Source organism: Epinephelus lanceolatus, chromosome 16, assembly GCF_041903045.1.
Source record: "Epinephelus lanceolatus isolate andai-2023 chromosome 16, ASM4190304v1, whole genome shotgun sequence".
Classification (NCBI taxonomy): domain Eukaryota; kingdom Metazoa; phylum Chordata; class Actinopteri; order Perciformes; family Serranidae; genus Epinephelus; species Epinephelus lanceolatus.
Genome location: NC_135749.1, coordinates 4,046,852 through 4,062,343, shown reverse-complemented (window position 1 = coordinate 4,062,343; position 15,492 = coordinate 4,046,852). Strand labels below are relative to the sequence as shown.

Sequence of the window (15,492 nt, the reverse complement as noted above, 5' to 3'; positions counted from 1 at the left end):
TAATCAGAGTTAATATTATTGTTGTTGTTGTTATTTCATACTTAAATTGCATTATTGGAGGGAGTCTGTGACCCAAGTTTTTCAGTGGCAGCAACTGCCCATGTAATTGTTAATATGACAATATATAATTTTGAAACCTTGATATTAAACTGCTTAAAAGATAATCAATATCTAAAATTATATTTTGTTTGGATTGTCTGGAAGTGTTATTTATTTCACCAAAAAACTATCTCTTCTTTATAGATTATAAAACGTGAATACTGACGTTAATTCTCACATAAACTGAGCCACATGGACATTTGGATTTCCACAGATCGTCTGTAGATGGCAGCAGATCATCCCGCCAGGATTTAAACCGCCATTAAAAACATCAACGAAGAAGAAGAATCCAAAGTTATGACCGGAAGTCTTTTTTTCTTGCTCACGCTGTTGAGGAAACCTGCAGTTCACAGACACACTACATATTTCCTCCTCGACTCTGAAGGTAAACACTTCCCTAACATGTTAGAAGGCGGGATATAACGTAGAGAGAAGTACACGTGTGGTCTGTCTGTGTTTTAACATGTTCGTGTCCTGTATACATGAACCAGCGACGGCTAACTGTTGGTCGTGTAAGCTAATTTAGCTGCATCTGGCGGCTAGCGAGCGTTAGCAGGTGCTAGCTAACGTAATGTGAAGGCTCGATAGCAAGTGGTGAAACGAAAGCTAGTGAGGACGGGGAAATGGATATTTGTAAGTGCACATGCGGAGCTAAAACTAGTGTTAACGTAGGTTATTAATACTTTTATGTTAGCATAACTGATTAAATGACAGAATTCAGCTACAGCTACTATTCAGACGGGTTAAAGTTTCTTTATAAAATATCAACCTGCGTTACACACACACATAAGAGTCAGGATATTTTATGACCTATTAGCTTCCAGGCTTCAGTCTAGCTTTGACTAACACTCACAAAGCAGTGGTTATATTTACTGTGTCTGTAGTGATCCGTCTCCCTTTACGGTGCGTTTACATCTTCTTAAGATATTAACACCCTGTTAGCAATTCATATTTAACCCTCTGTGCTTTTTACATCTTATATTTACCAGCATACCTTAGGTAATACAATCTCTCATTTTTATTTTAAAGCACCGTCTAAAAAAAAAAAAATCTGTCTTGATATCTGTACATATATTTTGTATTTATTTGTATTTAACCCATATTAAACCAGGTAAGTCCAGTTAACATCTACAATCTCTCCTACAAGGGAGACCTGACCAAGACAGCAGCACACAGAAAGTTACAGCCAAACAGCCACGCAATAAAAAACATAAAAGATCTGCAGTAACATGTTGAAATGTTAGAACACCTACGCACAATGACAAAACCCAGCTGACACCTTGGGGTTAGCGAGGTAACGTCAGGGTTAACTCAAGCTGGTTCTCTTTTTACCATGACAAATCACCATGGTAACTGATGCTGAACAGCTGACCCGATCACAGCCTGTCAACACCCCAACCTCTGACCAATCAGATCACTGAAGACAAAAGTATCCATGGACCAAAGTCCAGAGTCTCAGGTAAAAAGAGGAGCTTATGTGTTGTTACAGGTCAGTAGAATCATCTCATTGTTTCCACTGGTTTTAAACCAGCTTCTCACAAACACAGAAATGGTTTACACACTGAACACATGATTTTAACTGATGCAAAGTTTATTTTAGTCGCAGTGACAGTGTTGATATTTGACGCTGTGATTCATCACTGCAGCTCAGAATAACATGAGACACCTGTGTGATGAGAACGAGGATAAAACACATCATATTTTATTAGTAAAATAATCCACACACTGTTAATCAGCTCCTGTTATTATAAATGACACACATCAGTCAGTCATTAACTACTTTTCCACTCTTCACTTGAGCAGCAGAAACAGTCTGGTGTTACTTTAAAGTCTCTATGTGACACATTCAGAGGAGTTTCATCATCATCACACTAAACAGCAAAAAATACTAATGTCACATAGAGCTCAGTGTCTCGGCTGACGGTGAATGTTTGGATGGTGTTTTCGATGTTTCTAGATTTTCCATTTCAGGATTACAGACTGTTGTTTACATTCCACACAACTGACATTTTAGTGTCTCCTTCATTCATGGTTCTGATGATGTTGCTCGTATTTAACAGCCCTGCCTCTTCCACATGAAGACACTTGTAGCTGGATAGGAAAACCCAGAGTTGACTGAATTAGCTGATAACCAGCTTTGTAGTACCTGTTATCCAGACGGACAATGTGACAGGTTTGTCAAACCACATAACAAAAAGATATCCCGGGTAAGATGAACTGGCTTTGTAAAACAGGCCTCTGGTCATGTAGTTTCAAATCTTTTAAAGCTAATTGCAGGTGAGAGGAGCAGAGCACAGAAAAGCTTTCTTTCCCAACTCAGTCTGTGAACTAGGAACAGACAAAACTAAATCTCAGGATCTCAGACTGTAGCTACAGTCAGATCTCTGTCCAATCAAAGTGCAAATGTATGACAGGAGTTTACTGAGTATGGCTTTAGAAATGAACAAACACCAGTGACTGAGCCTATGAAAGGTCAAAGATCGGGGGTTTAGCAGCTGACCCAATGTTGGGTCTAGAAGAAAAGATGACAAACGTGTTTGTGGTGTTTCATGTTTCTCTGAGTTAAAACTGCTGAATCAGCTCAAGTGTAAACGAGTGCTGCTCCGTGTTGTGTTAAAATTATACTGTGTTGTCTCATTGCCACTGCGCCTGTTAAGTATCGCAGGTTTTTCTGCTTGTAACAGATACCAGAGATGATAAAACAAGACACAGAAGAGTCTGCCACCCAGGGCGGTGAGGATGCTCCACCTACAGCAGGAGGGATGGAGTCACCTGCAGCTGCTAAAGACAGCTTGGACAGCAACAGCCCTGAAGAGTCTGAGCCACAGACGCCACAGACAGACACAACTCCACAAGGTGATGAGGCAGGAAGTGAAGGTAAGGGTTGAATTATTTACAAGGCAAACGCTATGTTGTTGACAAGACTGCCTCTGTAACACGATAACCATTTATAACATGGTCAGTAGGGAGAGGAGTTTGTCTTCTTGTCAGTGTGGTTTCACATCTTTCTCTAGAGTCCAAGAAGAAGTCAAAAACTTTTTTAATCATGTTCTTCCTCCACTGTGTGTAGTCGCAGAGGGAGCACTTCCATGTGACATGGCCGAGGAGCTGAGCCGTCAGCTCGAGGACATCCTCAGCACCTACTGTCGGGAAAGCATGTCAGACGACGCCAGCACGGTGCCCAACGGCCAGTCACACAGCCCAGAGCTCAACGGGCTGACCAACGAGAGGGAGGACGACAAGCCAGAGGGCAAAGTCAACGGAGCCGGCAACGGCGTGGAGAAGGAGCAGAAGAAGAGTCAGGAGAAGAAGAAAGTGAAGGGTCTAGGTGAGGAGTAACGTACTCCAGACTGTGTAGTACATGTTGCTTTCTACAGATGCAAAAACTAACTCTGATTCTGTCTTGTCTCTGTTTTCCTTGTTCATGCAGGTAAAGAGATCACTCTCCTCATGCAGACTCTGAACACACTCAGCACCCCAGAGGAAAAGCTCGCAGGCCTCTGTAAGAAGTACGCTGAACTGGTGAGTGGACTCCTTTGTAAATACGGTGATATGGATGTTTGGTGAGCCTGGAGCACAAACAGTTTTTTCCTGTTTTCGCAACAACCTTTCTTTTTTATCTTTGAGCACAAAATGAAGTTCATTTTAAAGAAATATTTGTAGAACAGTGTGGGTAGTCAACTTTTATGAAAATGGCTCAGAAAAATATGATATAAAATGATAAAAAAAAACACAGAGGTGGGGCTTTAAAACAATAAGACATGGTTTCCTGGGCTCGTCAGCTGAGCTCTGTGTGGACACAGAGGAGTGCCTTTCAAGAGATGCAGCGATCTCTGTCAAACAGACACAGAGTGGTGCACTGCAGATCTCTGTCCTGTGACCTCAATCCATGCCAGGTGGCCTCAGATGATCTGCTGGGGCTGTGTGTGCCGTCAGAAAGCTTATGTTGACTGCATTTGTTTGTGTGCGCACGTTTGAATGGCAGACCATCTGTTTGGATGTATGTGAGCTGGAGAAAGCTGATGTGTGATTTTGGCATTGTGTCAGAGCTGATGGATGAAGAGGATGAAGGTGGAACTGCAGTGATGTTATGTAGGAGGCTAGTCCACTGATGGACCCTGATGAGGACTGTTGGGGGCAGCTCTACACATGACAGGATGGATGTAATGGGGTGTTATGAAAGGCTAATATGTCCTACATTTTTTAACAGCTTTTTGGAAACAGAGCTGAGTTTACTACAGACAAGATTAATGTTTTAATATAAATGAATTATAAGTTTTTATGACCCCACACAGATCAGTACATTTAAACCATCATCCAGCAGCAACACCCCGATAACAGCTGATAACAGCTGCTGATAAAAGTCTAATCTTTGACAGTGACACCTCAAAACACGTCTTTGTTTTCGTGACAGCTGGAGGAGCACCGTAACACCCAGAAGCAGATGCGAGTGCTGCAGAAGAAGCAGAACCAGCTGGTTCAGGAGAAAGACAACCTGAGGAACGAACACAGCAAGGCCATCCTGGCTCGCAGCAAGCTGGAGAGTCTCTGCAGGGAGCTGCAGAGACACAACCGCTCACTCAAGGTACGAAAACGGCACCGATATCAAGAGTATAGACGCTGTATTCATGTATTGATTCAGTAATTGACTTCAGCAACCATAGTCTAAGATCCAGCTTTATCCAGTTCATAAATATATTCAAATGTGGTGTCAGACTCCTCAGAGAAGCTGCCGTATATTTACTAAGCATCAGTTATAACACAGTATATGTACATGCATCTGCTCCAAGTGTTTTACATAAACTGGTGTTGACAGATATTTACCAAACTGTAGTTAGTGGAGGTGCATTAAGTTAGGAGTGAAATCAACACGATCGTTCCCTCTGCACACATCACACATCGTCCACTTCTGTCCGTCTGCAGGAGGAGGGGATGCAAAGAACGCGTTTGGAGGAGGAGAAGAGGAAGGAAGTGACCTCCCATTTCCAGGTGACGCTGAACGACATCCAGGCTCAGATGGAGCAGCACAACGAGAGGAACGCCAGTCTCCGACAAGAGAACACGGAGCTGGCTGAGAAGCTGAAGAAGCTCTATGAGCAATACAAACTGCGAGAGGAGGTGTGTGTGTGTGTGTGTGTGCACTTTGCTCCACGACTGCATCTTTGAAGTGCAGCATGTTTGTGTGTATAACTCACATTTTTAATGGTTGTGTGATGAGGATTTTTCTCTCTCTGACCCTGTGAACCCTCCACCAGCACATAGACAAGGTGGTAAAGCACAAAGACCTGCAGCAGCAGCTGGTGGACGCCAAGCTGCACCAGGCTCAGGAGCTGCTGAAGGAGTCGGAGGAGAGACACGACAGAGAGAAAGAATTTGTAATTATCCACTGAACACACACAAACGCATTCACATCAACAACAAAACAAAAGCAGTGTGTTTGGTCATTAAACATCAGTGTTACAGTTATTTGTGTTTCTCGCTCGTCTTCTCAGCTGCTGAAAGAAGCAGTGGAGTCTCAAAGGATGTGTGAGCTGATGAAGCAGCAGGAAGTTCACCTCAAACAGCAGGTTTCCCATCAGGCTTTGCTCCTCACCTTTATAGCTCGACTGTTGAAATGTTTGCACCCTAATGTGATCCAACCTGTTGTTGTTCTCCAGCTGTCACTTTACACAGAGAAGTTTGAAGAGTTTCAGACCACTTTGTCCAAAAGCAATGAGGTCTTCACCACATTCAAACAGGAGATGGAGAAGGTGAGGTGTCTGCGTTACTGTGGAGGTTCAGCATAGACAGAAGTGTATTTGCCTTTAGTGGGATTTAACAGTTTTCTTTCCTTCGTGCTACAGATGACCAAGAAGATCAAGAAGCTGGAGAAGGAGACGGCCATGTATCGGTCCAGGTGGGAGAGCAGCAACAAGGCTCTCCTGGAGATGGCAGAGGAGGTAAAGCAGCATTAGTTTATATTTATCAGTCTACTTATTTTTTATTGCATTTCTCCTGCAGTAATCAGTGTGTAGCTGCTGCCATGTTGAGGCAGAGGGTACTGTCTGTAGCTCTGGTTGAGGGTGAGAGGCTGTCAGCAGATAAACAGAGATCTGTGTGGGTACATGAGACCCTAAAAAAGAGGCTGGATCATGGGGAGTACCACCAGTTGGTCCAGGAGCTTCTCCTCCATCATGGACGCTTACAGGCATATTTTAGGACGACTCAGGGGCAGTTTGACAACCTGCTGTCTATCATCAGGCCGTATAGCTCTGGGTATCCAGCAACTGCTACCACCAGTTTCTCCTCCATTGTTTACTAACTGTAAACTTGTTGTCGTGACCACCACAGAAGGCCCGCCTCTCAAATCATCCCATCGGACAATGACGAAAGAGAGATGACGTGGGGCGCTTTTCCACTTTGAGTTGAAGTTTTTTTTAACTCGAGGAGTTCAGTGTGCTTCAGCAAAAACGCCAGGCGCCTAGAGTGCAGAAATGCGAGGCACAAGTTGCAACAACCGCAAGCAAAAAGCTTCATTCTCATTAAAAACAATTACAGAAAGTTGCCTCCAGCTGCTTTGGGCCTGTTTCCACCGCAGGAACTTCGGGGTAATTTTATGGGGCCGGGGCAACCCCCGAAGGACAGAGTTCCGGAACTTTTACAGGGGCTAAACAAGTCCCTGCCTCGGAGTAGGTACTTAGAACGGCCCAGAAAAACTCCTGGCTGGGGCTTGGGGATTACTTGGTGCTGATTGGATATACTCAAGGAGGGATGTGACGTCAACAGAAAGCGACAAAATAGCCGGCATTTTTAAAACTCAGCAGACGAGAGTTAGCTCGTTCATAGCTTCAGTAACTCAATAAACAGTCTGTGAAAAAAATATTTTTTCCAGCGGATATCTTAGTTACAACATGATTGAACTAGCAAAGCAGTTTTGTGTTGCTATGTGTGGTATTTATTCAGTTTTGGGAAATCACGATGTCTAGAAACATCAGCTGACAGGGACAGCTAACAGCAGCAGCAAAGCTAACATCAGGACATCATCTGTCAAAAGCCTCCCGTTGTCGGATACGACATGAAACTACTCCAGTTAGCTCAATCATGTTGTAACTAAGACATTCGCTGGAAAAAATATTTTTTTCATGGACCGTTTATTGAGTTACTGAGTTATTACAGACACCGCTATGGGCTAACAGCTAACAGCGTCCCTACGCCAATACGTCGCCCCGGTCAAAATGGTCGTGCAACGATTACGTCACATCCAGAGCCCGGTAACTTTACAGGAACCTTCCTCCTACTCCGCTCTCTCAGTGGAGACACAGTAGTTGAGAGGGCCGAGCGAGAGGACGTTCCTGTAGTAGTTCCTGCCCCCCAAATAGTACCAGGAACTTCTTCAGTGGAAACAGGCCTTTTCTGTGTGATCAGGGCCTTAGATGGCTGGAATATGGTGCATGTTTTTATGCAGGCAATATGTTTATGGGTTGTCCGTTCTGTTCATTCCATTCTCATGCACATAATATGTCCAGAATACCTGCAGGAAATATCTTCAAATTTGGCACGAATGTCCACTGAAACTCAACAAGGAACTGATTAGATTTTGATGGTCACAGGACATGGGCCAAAGTCACTGTTACCTCATCTTTCTCAGTCTTGTATCTGCAACATGTCACATTGATATTGATATATATTCAGTTTAGCAAATGTTCTGGAGGTAAAGGTCTGAGGAAATGTTACGTATTATATCTTTAAGTTCACAATTATTTGTACAGAATGGATGAATGTGTTGTGTGATGAAGTGAAACAGCAAATTATTTTAATGAGCTGGCCTTAAAAATGTGATTTGAAATATTACATGTTACAGATTTATTCACAGTTTGTCTCCCAGATTGTGTCAGTGCAGGTAACTCTCACACTAAAGCAGACAGGCTGACATGTGCATCGTTTGTGTGTGTGTATGTGTGTGTGTGTCGTCTACAGAAATCTGTGCGGGACCGTGAGTTTGAGGCACTCCAGGGTAAAGTCCAGCGGCTCGAGAAGCTGCGGCGGGCTCTAAAAGTTGAACGCAACGAGCTCAACAAGAAGGTTCAGAACCTCAGCGGTCAGGATGGAGGCACAGCAGGAGCCCCCACCTCCGACCCAGGGACTGACTCCCCCTCTCCACCACCTACAGACTCTTTACTGGAGCCCAGCGGCCACCCTGTCCCAGACACCACCCCCTGCTCCCAGTCCTGCCACTGTGAGCCAGAACTGGACACAGACAGCCTACTAGAAGAAGCAAAGGCTCTGCCTGTGGCTGCACAGGAATGAAGCACCGCTGCTCTCAGTCTCCTCTTTCCCCTCCAGCAACAAGCCACCTAGCAAGCAACAAGCCACCAGCCTGCAAGCACCCACTCCTCTGCTGGATGAAGCTCATCAGATAGCAAGGGTAACTTGTGTCCTCCCAGCATGCTCTGCAGGCGCTATGAAGGTGATGAGAAGATTGTGCCTCGCCTGTCAGTACATTTACACGCACACAGTAACTGACTTACAGTGAACAACCTTATTAAGATAATAGTTTGATTAAAGCATTTACATGGTTTGCATCTTTCCTGCAGTAATCAGATGCTGATGACTCATTCATTAGTCTGGTTAATCTCCACAAGCAGACTACAGGAGACATGTTATTGGCTCCACAAAGTGGTGTTTGTTTTACAAGTTGATAAATGAATTAATTTATTAGTTGTAAAATGACCCCAATTTTTGTGGCACTCCAAAAACATGTGACACATGCTGCTGTTTGAATAGAAACATGACTTATAGTCCTCTGCCTCTCTGGAATACGCCTCAGAAGAAATCAGACATGAGGGCTCGACATAACATAGGAATTAAAAAGAGAAGTGACAAGTTATTCAGCTCTAATGCTCGCTCCAACATAAGGGGGATTTATACTTGTACAGCAGACCTTTCGCCGTAGCCTACGTACGTGGCCTACACCGTTGTGAGCCTTTATACTTGTGCAGTGGTGTGTCTGTGTCACTCTGCAGTTACACATCCTAAACAGTAGTCAGTGATGGAGTTTTTGTGAAGTGCTGTAAAGTTAAGTTGATTCAAAACACACATTAAACACACATTAAACACACATTAAACATGGCTTAATAGAGACAGTTTCAAACACAAGTACACAAATCAGCTTCACTATAACTCGCAGCATTCACAGACAAACACTTGTCTTTATCTGGACACATTTTCCCCACAAATACAACATGCTAACGTTATTAGCACAAGCCTATGGCATTTTACATTGTATAAATTAGCCTAGCAGCTAGCAGGCTTTTTCTCTACTCATATGAAGCCAGGGACAACAGCAACATTTAACAAAGGTAACATTACAAAATTCAGCTCCATTACAACTCACAAGATTCACTGACAAAACAACTGTGTTATACTAAACACGTTTTCCAAACAAATACAACATGCTAACATTATTAGCACAAATGGTTTCAAAAATAAACAGGACGTCTGCATTGCCGCAACGTGTAGTTACATTTCTGGGGAGGTGCACGACAGGCTACGACGTAGATACAGCATCGATTCGACGCAGAAGTATAAATCCCGCCTGAAACCTTAAAGGAACAGTTCACCCTAAATCAAAAAAACTTATTTACCTTTTGCCTGTAGTGCTGCTTATCAATCTAGATAGTTTTGATGTGAGTTGCAGAGTGTTGGAGATATCAGCTGCAGGAATGTCTGCCTTCTCTCCAGTGTAATGGAACTAGATGGCACTCAGCTTGTGGTGCTCGAAGCGCCAAAAAATATTTTTGAAAAACAAAAAAGAGATTGTTGTGAGCAGTTTCATGTAGGAACTATTTTCTTTCTACCCAACTACACCTACCAACTGTATCACTGCGCAGACGGAAGTGTGCATCTACACCTAAACAATCTAGACTGATAAATAGCTCTACAGGTAAGAGGGAAAATATGTGGGTTTGAATTTGAGGTGAACTGTCCCTTTAGCTTGGCTAAGACATGATTGCTGCAACAGCCTGTACCGCTCTGACTATTAGTGTGTGTGTATAAATGCAGACTGCTTCTGTGTTGTGTTGTTGGATACACATTCCCTTTTTGAAACAGCGCTGCTTGGGATGACACAAGCCAATCTGACCAGAGGGATCATTGGAGGGTTTTTGTGTGTGTGTGTGTGTGTGTGTTTTCCAAAAACTTTGATGTACATTTGGTTGGAAGGAGTTTGATTCACAGCTTGCCGAGTCCTAAAGGCCACTGAGAGTAATTTAACGATTATCTGTCAGGTGAAGTCTTAACAGGGATTTGAAGCAGATCATTTCTGTAGTCAATCCAAGTTCTTAATAAAATAGAAATAATGTAGAGTTCTATATAATTATTGAAGGAAATTTCTCATTCTTTCCTTTTTTTTTTTACTCGGCTCAGATGTTCAGAACACTTCACGATATTTGTCGTCACATCAGAGTTTGCAGTTCTTCGCTCGTACACCATGTTAGGGAGGCGTTTCTTTGTTTTCTTGTTTGCATCGCTTCGCTTCGTTTCCATAGCATTTAAATTATGTAGTCTGTATTTATTGTTGACAGCATAATCTGATATTGAAATGTATGTATCTCACAGAGCACCACTATAAAATAAATGTTTATTTTTTGATTACTTTAGAAAATCTATAAAGGTGATACTTTTATGACCAATGTTTCATTCCTGATCTTTGAGTTGAGTTGTTGTTAGCGACATTTCTACATGTTTTTCAGTCTGCTTGTGACCTGGTGACGACGACCACTTGAAGCTTGTTTAACTCTGTACGTGTGTGTGTGTGTGTGTGTGTGTGTGTGTGTGTGTGTGTGTGTGTGTTACGTGGCTACGATTGTCTCCTCCCAGCCCTGGTAATTGCAGTAGCTTGTGATCAGGTTTTAACTAGAGAATGTTAAAGGACCTCTATGCAACGCTTGCCTCTTGGTTTTATTTTGTGGCTGTCTCAACTGACAAGCACTTAGCTGCGAATGTATATTCATTATCTCCACTGTCCTGCATGGATGTATTGTATAAACAGACAACATATCTCACAGCAGAACTTTATTTTTGCGTAGAACCTCATTAACTGCCTCTCAATTATTTGACGTTGAAGGGAAAACGCTGCGTCTCTCTGGTGCTGTTAAAAGGTGCAGTGTCTGAACCCAGTGGGAAGAAGGAGAGGGAACATGAGAGAAAATGTTATTGGACTTCTGAATTGTAGTTTTCACTCCCGAACATGTCCCATTTCTCCGCAGACTTCATGTACTACTCAATATGTAGCATCGCTAACAAGGTGTTAACTGTCGGCTGAAATAGAAATGGCAAACCAGATTTCTTCCATTGTCCCACGGGACAGATTCATTGTACCTCTGGTCCAGTGGTGGATGTGGAGGTTCACTGACCACGAGAAGGAACCAAAGATGTTTCCTTTTTTTGTCTTTTGCAGTACTTTTACCAGGCCCTGTATACTTTGTTTCATGTTAAATAAAAGATGTAACAGTGTATGTTTGAGCTGTTGGCTTAATTTACAGAGCACTAAATGTGTTAAAGCATGTTTCAGTATGAAAAAGATAAAATGTAGGAACCTGCAGCGATGTTCATCACATAGCACAGGAATTATAAAGAGAAGTGACAAGTTATTCAGCTCTGTAATGCTCGCTCCAACTTAAGGGGGAGTTATACTTGTGCGGCAGAGCCTACGCACGTGACACACAGTGTTGTGAGCATTTATACTTGTGTGGTTTGTTGCTCTGCAGTTACACCTCCAAAACACTAGTCAGCAGCAGAGGTCTCTGTGAAGTAAAGTTGAGTTGATTCAAAACACACTAAACACACATTAATGGCTTAATAGAGACAGTGTCAAACACAAATCAGCTTCACTATAACTCGCAGCATTCACAGACAAACACTTGTCTTTATCTGGACACATTTTCCCCACAAATACAACATGCTAACATTATTAGCACAAGCCTGAGGCATTTTACATTGTATAAATTAGCCTAGCAGCTAGCAAACTTTTTCCTCTAGTCATATGAAGCCAGGGACAACAGCAACATTTAACAAAAGTAACGTTACAAAATTTGGCTCCATTACAACTCACAAGGTTCACTGACAAAACAACTGTCTTATACTAAACACGTTTTCCAAACAAATACAACATGCTAATATTATTAGCACAAGCCTATGGCATTTTACATTGTATAAATTAGCCTAGCAGCTAGCAAACTTTTTCCTCTAGTCATATGAAACCAGGGACAACAGCAACATTTAACAAAGGTAACGTTACAAAATTTGGCTCCATTACAACTCACAAGGTTCACTGACAAAACAACTGTCTTATACTAAACATGTTTTCAGAACAAATACAACATGCTAATGTTATTAGCACAAGCCTATGGCATTTTACAATGTATAAATTAGCCTAGCGACAAGCAGAGGTTTCTTCTACTCATATAAGCCAGGATAAATCACATTACGCCCCAGTGTCTGTCAGGGATTCTCACATTTGTGCACATTAGACAACAAAACCCAATCTGAAGACTGTCCTATGAAATGCAGTCAGATTTTTTTTTTCTTGATGACAGAGTCCATTGATTGTTTATTGAATTAGTGCACTGTCTACTCTGCTTCACCCCGCTCTTCTCATTCCTCTCCTGACTACACTGATGACTCGCCTGGACCTTGTGAACATCAGAATCCTCCCCCGATATCCAAAGAACTGCATGACAAGCTATGTGAGCATATCATCCCTCTCCACCTGCACACAGTTGTATTTGCCCCCCTCTAAGTTCTCTAGTGCCTTTTAATGTGGGACAGCCAGATCCTGAAGCTTCATGAGAGCATTCTGGTATGCAGCAACATTCAGGAGCAACAACTTTAATATGGAGCCACCTCAGCCCCCTGTTCAGAGTACTGAAGCCTTCCAGGGGACTGCGCTCTCAGCTCATCATGTTATGAGACCTGCTCCACACTCATCCCAAGCTTCCTCAAATATTGCTGTATCTCTCTGTGGATTGAAAACAACATCTGCTGTGCAGCATCCAACCCAAAGACAACCTGCACCAGCTCAGACCTCCTTAAAGGGTGAAATGGAACCTCGTGCTTGTGCTCATCTGTCCCAGTCCACACACCACTGAGTTGATTAAATCCTTCTTCACACCCTCTCGCTCCCACTTCCACGCCGTATCCGCGTTCACACGGAAGATCCACCTTGTTAAGCGCCATCCCAAACCAATTAGTGAGGAGTGGAAGTGAGTTATAAAACCTTCCGACAGCGAGCCTGCACCGTTGCTGACTAACTGACCACGTGCAACAATGAACAATTCATCATGGAAGACACTCTGTACAAATAATGTTCCACCACAATATAGGCAATATTTTTAATTAAGATGTTGAAAGATGTCAAGCTGTGTTTTTTGAAAATGACCAGTAGGGGACATGGCATTGCTGCAGAAGCACGGGGCCCTGCACAGATTTGGTCCTAAGTGACTGAGCCTTTGTTCCTTCATCATAAAACCTGTAAGTTATCTTATAGTCACAACTCTTTTTATTTGAGGTTTCAAAGTTAAACAAACAGTGGCAGTAGAATATGAGTGAAAACAGAATTTCTGATACAAAAATGCAGAAAATATTCAACAAGTCAAAAAAAGCGATTTTTCATACGTGTATAGAAAGTTTGCAAAATATAAACAGAATTTATGGTTCTGTTTGAAACAGTAATAAAAGGTAAAGGTGATAATAAAATAAAGATTAAATTAAACTGACTGCACTCTTTAATAGCAAAGAGTGTGGTCAGTGGATCAGGATCAGCTGGTCTACCGAGGATGTTTGATAGCGACTGAAAAATATTTTGCAAATATGTTGTGACTGATTGCCCACAATGGTCACATGCTAGACTAATATCAGGACACATTTTACAGCACTTATTTTTTGATAAGTGAAGTTTACGCAATATTTTAAATTGCGAAAGTCCACATCTAACAAACTGAGGAGGAATGTACCAGTGACTGGGCTCCTGTCCATGACTCTTCCGAAGTAGCAACCCTGAAATCATTTAAGTTAGTTAGTTGTAAGCTGTCTTTAATATAGGTGTCGTAAACTGTTAAAGTATATTAGGAGTTTATTATATGAAATATATAATGACGAAAACTCTGTGTGTGTGTCTGTTCCACGTTTTTCTCCTCACTGACTTGGTCAGTCCATGTGAAATTTGGCACAGTGGTAGAGGGTCATGGGAGGATGCCAATGAAGCAATATTACATCAATTGGCCAAAGGGGGGCGCTATAGCAACCGATTGAAATGGCAAACTTTGAATGGGCATATCTCATGCCCCGTATGTCGTAGAGACATGAAACTTTGCACAGAGATGCCTCTCCTCATGAGGAACACATTTGCCTCAAGAACCCATAACTTCCGCTTATATAGATTTTTCGCCATTTTGAATTTTTTTGAAAAACACTTCAAATGGATCTCTTCCTAGGAAGTTTGAGCGATCTGCATGAAACTGGGTGAACATAATCTAGGGACCAATATCTAAAGTTCCCTCTTGGCAAAAGTTGGAAAACTTACTAAAACTGAGCTTCTATAAGGCAATGAATATTGCGGAGGGCGTGGCTCATCACATAAAGGTGTATAACATCTCAAGGGTTTCACCCATCACCACGCAACTTTGTAGGCATATGACCACACATAATCTGAGGGGACCCCTCCATTATTGACCCCATCAAACAAAATGGGGGCGCTAGAGAGCTCATTTCTTATCTAAGCCTAACCGCCATATGGATTTTACTAAACTTGGTAGATATGTAGAACAGGACGCCTCAAGGTGACTGGAGAAATTTAACTCTAATTGGCAACTGGGTGGCGCTATAACAACAGAAAAATGCTTAAAAATGGCTAAAATGTCCCTGGGTCCATGTCATTGGTCCGACCTCTCATTAGGCCGACGTCCCGTTGTTCCGATATGTGATTATACTAGGCTATACTGTATTTGTGTACCATAGAGGATCAGCAAACGCAACAAAAGTAGGCTACTGGTCGAGATACAAGTGTCACAGAGAGGAGAGAGTGAAACACCATAACCTCCTGTTATTAACTCTGGGGTCGGGGTTGTGTGGGGAGCGCTCAGTGGTGCTGAATGGCTCCTGGCGGGCGTATTTCTACCTTGATGGTGCCCCGCGACCGGCTCTGGGTCAGCTGGGAAAGGCTTGAGGTGAAGCAGGCTCACAGCTTATGTGTTTGTCACTTTCTTTTTCATTTTAACCCACACCATGATCTTTTCCTGACCCTAACCAAGTGGTTTTTGTGCCTAAACCTAACCAGACCTTAACCACAGGGCATCATGATGATTTCGGAACAACGGGACTTCGGAACAATGAGTTTAATATGGTCGGAACAATGGG

The 15,492-nt window shown here is 42.6% G+C and overlaps 1 protein-coding gene across 2 annotated transcripts; it reads left to right on the top strand.

The window, feature by feature from the left end:
• The first annotated feature begins 371 nt into the window (after window positions 1–371).
• txlna (taxilin alpha) lies at window positions 372–8,673 on the top strand. Of its 2 annotated transcripts, none has more exons than XM_033636226.2 (11): window positions 372–484; window positions 2,784–2,976; window positions 3,170–3,427; window positions 3,530–3,621; window positions 4,514–4,684; window positions 5,023–5,217; window positions 5,355–5,474; window positions 5,592–5,666; window positions 5,757–5,849; window positions 5,943–6,038; window positions 8,056–8,673. In XM_033636226.2, the coding sequence occupies exons 2-11, from the start codon at window positions 2,793–2,795 to the stop codon at window positions 8,383–8,385; spliced, it is 1,614 nt and encodes a 537-aa protein (XP_033492117.1). In that variant the 5' UTR covers window positions 372–484; window positions 2,784–2,792; the 3' UTR covers window positions 8,386–8,673. The 2 variants fall into 2 exon arrangements, with proteins under 2 accessions (XP_033492117.1, XP_033492118.1); XM_033636227.2 differs by having other exon boundaries at window positions 402–484; window positions 2,765–2,976.
• The last annotated feature ends 6,819 nt before the right edge of the window (window positions 8,674–15,492 follow it).

Excerpts from the sequence above, each read along its gene's own strand:
- txlna (XM_033636226.2), top strand. The coding sequence starts at position 2,793 with ATGATAAAACAAGACACAGAAGAGTCTGCCACCCAGGGCGGTGAGGAT. Across the intron at positions 3,622-4,513 it reads GTAAGAAGTACGCTGAACTG|CTGGAGGAGCACCGTAACAC; the intron begins GTGAGTGGACTC and ends TTTTCGTGACAG. Across the intron at positions 4,685-5,022 it reads GACACAACCGCTCACTCAAG|GAGGAGGGGATGCAAAGAAC; the intron begins GTACGAAAACGG and ends GTCCGTCTGCAG.